The following is a 9,294-nucleotide window of genomic DNA, read 5'->3' as shown; positions in this document are numbered from 1 at the left end:
TGGGTGGAGAGGTTTGTGTCAATGCTAAAGAGTGTGCAGGGTTGCATTTAAAAGTTATGTATGAAAAATACAGTGGGTAGGTATAACAAAAATGAAAATTAACAGATATTTTATTTATTTTGATACCAAAATTAATTTTTTAATGTAAAATTTATTAATTTATTAATTTTATCCGATTAAAAGCTTTTAAATTTATAAAAAATTTAAGTGATTTCATAATCTTTCGTTGTGCCTTGTTTTGTATACTTCGGTTCTGTTATTTTTGTGCCAGTTGTATTTATAACTCCTGAGAAGCTTTTCTTTCTTATGTTACGTATTGCGATCCTAACCCGATTTTTGAATTTGTTCAGAGATGATTTATATATACACCATTCGCCAGATCTTTCTGCTCTATGGAACAGTTTATCAGAAAACCACCTAGGGTATCTCTTTTTTTTGTACTGAGGTTTTGCACGTCCTAGCTGTTGCGACATTGAAAGAGTGTAAGTTTCTCTACGATTCTATCAATGTTGATACGGGAAATAGGTTGAAGTCCCAGTTAGTCTTCCTTCTGAGCATAAACATCATTTCCAAGAATTTTGACGAGCGACCCTTATAATATTCGATAAATCATCACACTATCTAGCTAATCGCGATAAGTCTAATTAGAACCATCTACCTTCATATGGTAACCTGATACCGAGGTATTGATGGCGTCTTTATGAGTATCGTTCAAAGCTTCTGTATATAAAGTTCGATCTACAAAGTGATCCTGTACATAATTTCGTATGATCTTCTCGTATTCACGAAGGTTCTTCCTGATCTGCCTCAACAACTGCGGGATATTAAAACTGGGATGACCTCTCTGGTGAACTGTATGAACTGTTTAGTCAGTATGATACCAGTACGACCATTCTAATAATTTAGGATGTACACTCTCACAGGTGTGATGTACTGATTATGTCGAAGGGCTCAAAAGTCGGTGAGCTCTTCGCCTTTGGCCGTACATATTATATTCTTGCTTAAGACTAAAATAATACTTCTGTGAAAAATATTTAATCTAGACTTTGAACTCAAAGTTGAAAATATAATTCCTCAAGTTTAAAATTAAACACATATTTTAAACATTCTTTTCATCGTACATAATAATTTATTCTTATTTTAAATACAAAATAATTATATATAGTAGTAATTAATATAATTTTCTTGTAATCTTTTGGGATTAATTTAAATTCTTAGTTTTTTTTTGTTATAAATAAATAAATTTGTTTCGCTAAACTTAACAACTAAATAAATAAATAATTAAAATTACAGATAATTGGCAAATACTGAAAACTAAAACTAATAGGTTTAAAAACTAAATAAATAAATTACGAACATTTTGATGGCAAGGTACACATAGTGGATTTCGGACAAAATAGCAATCCCTTGGAACAGGTCATCTTATGACCCTTCATTTGACCCTGGGCATTTTTGTAGCAAACAAAATAATTATAAATTGAAGTTTGATCGGCGATTTTATCACCCTCTTTGCAATAATATTTGCGTTTCTTAACGGTGGGTGTGGTTAATTGGGGGCGGGGTGTTGTGCCAAAACTTTGTGATAACGAGGAGGCCTGTTGCATATAGGAATCGAGCATATTTTGCTCTGAACTATCTTGATCTGGAGAAGTTATAGATGTGAGGGGGTTACTGAAGGGTGAGTTGGAGGAGGAGGGGTTATTGTATTGCTGCAATAGATTAGCGAGATTTTGAGCTTTAATGGCTTGTTGTTGTTGCTGCTGCTGTTGTAACATTTGACGACGTTTGGCTTCCTGCAGCGCTTTCAAAGTTTCCATCTGTAGGCGTTTATTTTCGGATACTGTATAGCTGGGCACTATGGTATCAGCATTACACAAGGCATACGTTTTGGCATCACATATACGTGCCTCATGATTGAAGGCAGTATAGGGCGGACAGGAGTAGGATAGAACTTTGCCATCCTTTTTACTGCATACATAGTAGCGTGTACAATCCGTGGTATTGGGTTGTCTTACACCGGCCGCACAAGTAATCACTTCCACATTGTTGAGAGAGGAGGAAAGACTGGCCGGATTATTGCCCACTAGAGGGAGTATAGAATTTTGAAAAACATCAAAGCTTATAAAGTTACCACCCACATTCACAAGTTGTGTACCATCGGAGTAGGCCGAGGATATGGGTGAGCTTATGGGAGTGTATTTATTTTTACCTGAGGAGTAATATGAATGGGAAGAGGAAGGGGAATTATGGTGATTGGTTTGAGGTCTAGACATATAGGGATTGTTGCTGCTAAAAGCTGAATTAAGGGAAGATTGTGGGTTAGAGTTTGCATAATTTGAGTACTGAGCTTGTTGTCCCGGTTTCTTTTTCTTGCCATAGGTATAGGTAACTAATTGGGATTCCTCCTCATTATTGTCATCTTGATAGTTGTTCATAAGATCATCATTTTCGTTTTCCATGCTTTCATAATTTTGAGAATTTGGCCTCATATGATGTTTTTGGTTATCGATTTGCGAAAATAATTGATTCTGGCTGCCATAGCCGTCCTCATTATTCACATATTCCTGGGAGGGTTTATATAATTGTAGATTAGGTCTCTTACCCTTTAAGGGTCTGGGTACACTGCCAAAATTATCCACCGAGGGAAAAACATTATTAACATTATGCTCTCCCAAATGTTCACTGGGTGTAAAGTACTGATTAATTGTACTGGCGGTAGGTTGATAATCATAAGGTCTGGGTGTAGAACCATAGGTACTAGAGGTAGTTGAGATGCCCACATACGAAGGTCTTTTCGTAGTTGTTCTGGGATACTCATTATTTTGAAATCCATTGGAATAACCATTATTTGAATTAGAATTCTCATGATAGTCTGTATTGCTATCAGGTCTCTCTTCGTGATGCGGTGGATACAAACCCAAACTTTGTCCATAACTGTCTAAAACTTCCTTTTCTCCCGAACTAGTAGTGGATACATGTACAGGTATAACATTGTTGTGAATTATAGTTGTGGTGGGTTTATCGCTGCCATAACCATTGTTATTGTAACCCCCATTATCACTGTTGCCACCATAACCTCCATTATCATTTCCATTATAACCATTATTAACAGCATTATGTTGTTGTGGCCTTTTGCCCGGTTTTTTATACTTGAAATTTTGATTATAAACCGCTCCATTAGTAAATTGACTTGAATATCCCAGACCACTAGAACTAGCGCCCATGTAATTGGTAGAAAAGGGGCTATCGACATGAGGAGTCAATAGTATAGGCTGCATTATGGGCGAGGCAAAGTAAGTGGGATTTGGTATGACCTTTGGCACATTTTGTTGAGCTATCATTTGTTTGGACAATTCTAAAACTGTTTTTAAAGTTTCTTCGGAAATTTTGGGTGTATTATCAGAAGAATATTCTGGATGTTCCATAAAATGATGTTCAGTGGGTAGACTAAAGAGTACCGAGCCCTCAGGTCTATTAACCACAATTTGGGAATTAGAATAACCACCTCCGGAATTACCATTGTCATGATTATTGCCACCATAACGTTGAGGTAACATATTTGATAATACCACCTTGGTTTCGGGATTTAATTTCGTACTAAACTCTTGTTTATAAAGCAAAGTTCTATTGGGCTTAGGTGTGGTGGTGCTGGAACCACTAACACCCTTCAATCCTTCATTGGGATCTAAGCTATCAAACTTATTTTTAATATTAAAATGTGCCAAAAAAGCATTCAGTTGATCTGGTCTTAAGTCCTGTTCATTTTGTGGTTTAGCTTCTGGTGACTGATAGGTTTGTTTTAAGCCATCTATTAACTGAGACAATCTTTGTAAATGTGCCGTTAATTTGGGATCTATATTGGAGGAGGGTTGTCCTATTTCCGCTTTTGTTTTTATAGTTTGCAACATTTCTTCTAGTTCTTCTTTTTGTTCCACTTTATTGATTTCTAATTTATATTTCTTATTCACTTCATCTCCTTCCTTTAATACACCCATATCATCTTCAGCTTCACGATTTTGTGCCGGCATAAAACCATCCAATTCCACCAATTCTCCACCATTACCACTACCATCATACAGCTGGTCATCATCGCCCTCTCCCTTATCCTCACCACTTATACCCGGTCCTATTATAATCTCCACTTTGCCATCATCAAATTTACTATTTAAACTATTTTCTTCGTCTTCAGCATTCGATACTATATAAATGTCAGCATCTTTATTACTGGTCGGATTTGTTTGGCGTTTTTCATTTTTTTGCGTTGGATTGGAATTGGTCTTATGGTCACCCATTAGACATTCCCAATCATCGGCTGGTAGTACACATACTGCTAGAGTGTGTTCGTATACAAGTCCTTCTTCGCATCGCGTAGGCACCCACACATGTTTATCGGCCGTTAATTCGGTACATTTATAATAGGCATCACAGCGGGTCTTGTGGGGTCTCGTTCGCTCTGGACATGGTTTACCTAGAGTGAAATGAACATAAAAACATTAACTGAGTAGTAAGAGAGTATATAATGGGAATTAGTTCGAGTGAAATAGTTTATTTTTATCAATGCTTCCCATTCATCCTGGGTGAAATTGTTTAACGTTTAGATTATGTGCATTATTTTTGTTAACCAGTTTGAGTTCTTACTCGTACTACATACAAGTTATTTATTTTAAAATTTCTTAAATAAACCTACATTCAAAAATTTTTTATTTTTTCCACCAAAAAAAAGTAACACATTGTTAAAAAAAAATGTTATTGTGTGATTTAAAAAGAAAGTACAAGTATTTATTAACGAGGCTTGTGTGATAAGTTTAATGGAAAATGAACAAGTTTTTCAACATAAACACTTGTGTTTAATTTTCTAGAAATAATAAAATTATGGTAATAAATTTGTGAAAAAAAATTTATGGGTGCGAAAAAAAACTAATAAACAAGCCGAGTCCGTATATACCCCACGTCAAAACATGTGTCGTTTTTAGAACAAGTATTACTATAGTTGGTAAATCTTCAGTAAGGAATAAGGACTAATATGAGGACTAATACAGAGAAACAAAACACTAGAAAAACAAAAAGTAAACTAAATAAGCAGTTGAGAGGAATGAAAACAAGTTGATTTCCAAGTGATTTCATCTGGAACTTTTTACCGACTCGACTCCATTGCCCCCTAATAAAAAGTAGTAGAATGGAGGGTTAAGTTTCGAAGCCTGAGATTCTGTATTCTAGGATTCTGTATTCTAAATTATGTGCTCAATCGTCTAGTTCCTCTGCATCTTCGCATATTCTTACTTTTCTGCTTTCCAATTGAGCATTACCCCGTTAAGATCCTGTCAAAATATATTTAGACAGCGCCTATGCATTCCCATAAGTATCTGGGAAGTCTTCACATAAAGTGTTGGCTTTGATATTTTGCAATCCATTCGACTACCCAAGGACTGGTTGATGATTTCACGTATTCTCTCGAAAATCAACATATAATAGTGACAGATAGGTGGTTTCACTCTTCTATCCCTATCATATACATATGTCAAGGTTCGAACCCAATCTAGCTAGTTCGTCCGAAACTTCATTACTAATCGCATTGCAGTACCCCGGAACCCAAATATTAAACATTCTCATAATATCTTTAAGAGCATTTCCACAATCTAAAACTAATATTATTGAAAAATTTATGAACATCAGATTTCCCTGCCTTTGACTCTCCGACACTACCGCCAACGTTGGATCTAATGAACATGTTTGAAGAAGCATTGAATAAAGTTGTACACTATATAGGTAAATCTTTTGATAACAAACTGTATACACACATTGGTAAACTATCCAATTAGACCAGTTTTATGTTGACCTCGTGTTTCGTAACTGATTCAACTACATGCTAAGGAACAGATGGATAAGCAGTGTATGATATTACTATCAGGAAATTGGCATTTTTGCTCATCCCTTTATTTTAGGTAACCAGATTTATAGCCAGAAGAGGCTCTAAACATGGCCTTTAGCTGGGTTCAACGGAGAATGTCGACCCTGCGAAGACTGAAATCTGTTTTTTTCACAAAGAAGACAACAATTCTTACGTATGTATATTGAGCCCTGCTTCCTGGTTACCGCTAATTACTTAGGTGTAATCCTTAACCGGAGACACCACTTAGAGGATAGGATCAACAAGGCACATCGTGCTGGGTTCTTTGTAGTAGAATGGGGCCTAGTCCCACTTAGACACAGTGGCTTTATAAAAGCGCGATTAAACCAATTCTGCCATATTATTGCCACATCTTTGGGTGTCAACCAATTTTCGGAAACTTTGAGACTCTGATCTCAGATAGAATATAATTGTCAAGTGAATCATTAGATCAGATGACTCTAAACTGGGTAACAAAACGGACCAGGGGTTCTGCACTGAAAACCATAATCACAACACTAGCTTTCAGGAATGTATAAACTGGATTATAAAATATGATGCCAGCCGACAGGCAAAAGGCAATTAGATGGTTAAATTTAAGTCCGTATTGGAATGTAAAAGAGCTACGTTTTACATTGAGAATAATCGGCAACTAAAGAGCGAAAATACATTCTAAAACAAGAAAAGGGATTTGAAATTTAAAACACAATCCTATACATTCACTTGGAATAATGAAGCAATGGATCGTATGTGGTAATCATAACGAGAAGCCTCCTCAGAATGAAGAAGTCTTAGTGGACACAACGGATTAGAGGTACAAATACACAAAATTGGATAAACGTATGGATACAAACGAATGTAGACCGAGAAATTCTTGATCCAAATATCTCGAGATCAATGTTATTCCCGATATAACATATCGCACGAACACTGACTGGCAGATTCTTAGGAACTACTTCCAGGAAACTGAGTTTCTGAAAATCGGACTATAACACTTTTTATATAGCACTATATAATGTTATTCCCAACAACATTTCCAAATAATTGAGTGTATTTCTTCAGATTTGATGTATTATACATTATTCTTTCTAAACTAACCTATGCATACAAGGTTAATTTCTGAAGAGGACCTTATTATTCATGAAATTTTTAATTTACGAGACCAAAATATACTTTTCTAAAGGATTGTGCAGCGCTAAATCTGAATCTCTGAATTCTCGAAGAAAGAAAAACATGGTTAAATCTTTATTTTAAAGTCAACAGATTGGACTTTTGGGTGATAAACGAGATTTTATAAATAAATGTAAATTGACGCTGGGGCAAATGTTATTAAACGGACGGGGATACTGAAATGATTGGAACATTTTCAGGCATTCGTCGAAATTATTCTATTAGAACTTACAAATCAGATTTGGAAATTTATGTTTACAGACCCGAAATCGAATTTGTATACATTCTATTCTAAAACTGGTTCATAATCCGGATCCTTTGTGTTCAATATAAATAATATATATATATATTAGTTTAATTGAGTTTTTGAAACATTTTCTTGCTTGTAACAATTTTGCACACTACCCTCGTACACTTAAGATAAGCTTTAGATTTTTTAGCCAAAAACATGTAGATTATATTTATCTATATTTTTTTTTTTTAATTTTAAAATTTACTTTTCCTTTTTATTATGATAAACATGTTTACTTTTTCAATATTATTTAAATTTTTTTTAGCACACTCTCTTTTTTTTATAACCGTTAACTAAATAACAGCACAAATTATTATAATTTTTTTTTAACATTTCATTACACAATTAGTTATTTTTCTGTTTCTTTAGTTTTTGTTTTATAAAATATAATCCAAGTTATCCTTTATACCTTCTGAAAAGTAAAATAATCCAAATAGCAGTAGGGCAAATAAACCATAACGGTATTTTTTCATTTCAATTGTAACTTTGGGCGTTATTATTTCAAATTTGAATTCTTTTTTACGTTAACGTTAGTTTTTTTTTGTCGAAATCCTTTATTAACAGTTATTAATTGTATTCGTTTTCTTAATTAAAATCGTTATTAGACACAAAAAAAAATAATGAAACAAAGGCGTTATTATTTTAATTATAAATCCATAAATGTATGCGCGTGTGTATGTAATTTGTAATTTGAATTTCCTTCCGTCCGTAACGTTGCGACTGCGCGCGTTAAATGACTACGATATATGAATTGTGGCCATTGTTAAAAGAAATTTTGTTTTAATTTCATATCGAATAAATGGGAAAAATTAAACTAAAGAAAAAAAAAAAAAACAAATTTCACACACGAAAAAAAGTGTTACACATTTTCAAGTTTATTTTAGTTTAGTTCGGTTTAGTTTGGTCGAGTCTTCAGCATACATTCTTTTTTCGTCTTTCTTTCTTCGTATGCAGTGCTAAATGAAAATAACTAAATCAGAGAAATGAGTTAAAGTCGTGTTTAAAAAATCGAGCAAAGTGCTAAAAAGTTACTAACGCAGCAGCTACCAACAACACAAACCTGCAGCGGATGGACGGACAGACAGACAGACAGTCTCACACATTCAATTTAATAATATTGACATATGTGTTTGTAGAGTTATTTGTTTGTCAGGACAGACATTCATATTTATTAGCCATTTACTAGAAGACCACAGTCAAGTCAAGTAATTTCCATTTCTTTTACGACCACAAATTGTTGTCGCTTTTTTGTTGATGAAGGTACAAGTAGCTAAAGTTGTACGACGTAATACACGCTGAGAAAAACCGGTAGTAATTTCAGTGGGTGTTATTTAAAATTGAAGTATTTTTCAAAATTTGATAATTAGCAGCTAATTATGTAAATTAAGGGTGTATTTTCATTTATGTTGTTATGTCAGGCTGCATATTCAGGTCGTTTTTTCGTCCAATGCACGCCACAAACGAGTGAGTTGCATTCGGTACAGATTTCAGCTTTTTTTCATCAAATACAGAGCCATACCTTAGTGCCATGGATATTTGGCTGGTTTCCCGGAATTCTTACATTCGGATTATCTAAATACATTAATTTTTCATCACAATTAATGATTCGTTGCAAAATTGATTTTCATGTCAGTGTTCAAGCAGCCTCCAATTCTTGGTCTTCAAACTTTTTGATTGGCCTGGTATAACATTCAATAAACTGACAAATTCATCTATCGATTGATGGAACACATTCACAATGAACTTCGATAAGCAATTTGGGTAAAACCTCCCATCTGCCACTACTATAGGTTGATCTTCGAAAAATTTAGGGAATCTATCAACTGATCCTGGCATAGTAGGATGGTTTGCAGAGTTTCCAAGGTCTTATGGCTAAAGTTAAATGCCTAGATAAACAGAGTACTATAAGTGTTGAACGGGAGGAGTAAAGTAATTTTCAATTAAG

The 9,294-nt window shown here is 34.4% G+C and overlaps 1 protein-coding gene across 1 annotated transcript; it reads right to left on the bottom strand.

The window, feature by feature from the left end:
* Positions 1-1,349: 1,349 nt before the first annotated feature.
* LOC119607326 (putative uncharacterized protein DDB_G0282133) lies at positions 1,350-8,050 on the bottom strand. The gene is made up of 3 exons (XM_037961191.1): positions 7,759-8,050; positions 3,214-4,468; positions 1,350-3,123 (listed from the first exon to the last, which is right to left on the bottom strand). The coding sequence occupies exons 1-3, from the start codon at positions 7,820-7,822 to the stop codon at positions 1,350-1,352; spliced, it is 3,093 nt and encodes a 1,030-aa protein (XP_037817119.1). The 5' UTR covers positions 7,823-8,050.
* Positions 8,051-9,294: the final 1,244 nt, after the last annotated feature.

The sequence above is a fragment of the Lucilia sericata genome, unplaced genomic scaffold (assembly GCF_015586225.1).
Source record: "Lucilia sericata isolate MDLA Ls3-8-SP2 unplaced genomic scaffold, ASM1558622v1 Contig000687F_arrow, whole genome shotgun sequence".
NCBI lineage: Eukaryota > Metazoa > Arthropoda > Insecta > Diptera > Calliphoridae > Lucilia > Lucilia sericata.
This window is presented reverse-complemented; position numbering and strand designations above follow the sequence as displayed.

Bases quoted from the DNA above. Each gene is read 5' to 3' on its own strand.
- LOC119607326 (XM_037961191.1), bottom strand. From the start codon at position 7,822: ATGAAAAAATACCGTTATGGTTTATTTGCCCTACTGCTATTTGGATTA. The intron at 4,469-7,758 runs GTATAAAGGATA...ATTTCACTCTAG, and splicing joins ATTATTTTACTTTTCAGAAG to GTAAACCATGTCCAGAGCGA. The intron at 3,124-3,213 runs TTCTAGTGGTCT...CAAAAGGCCACA, and splicing joins ACCAATTACATGGGCGCTAG to ACAACATAATGCTGTTAATA.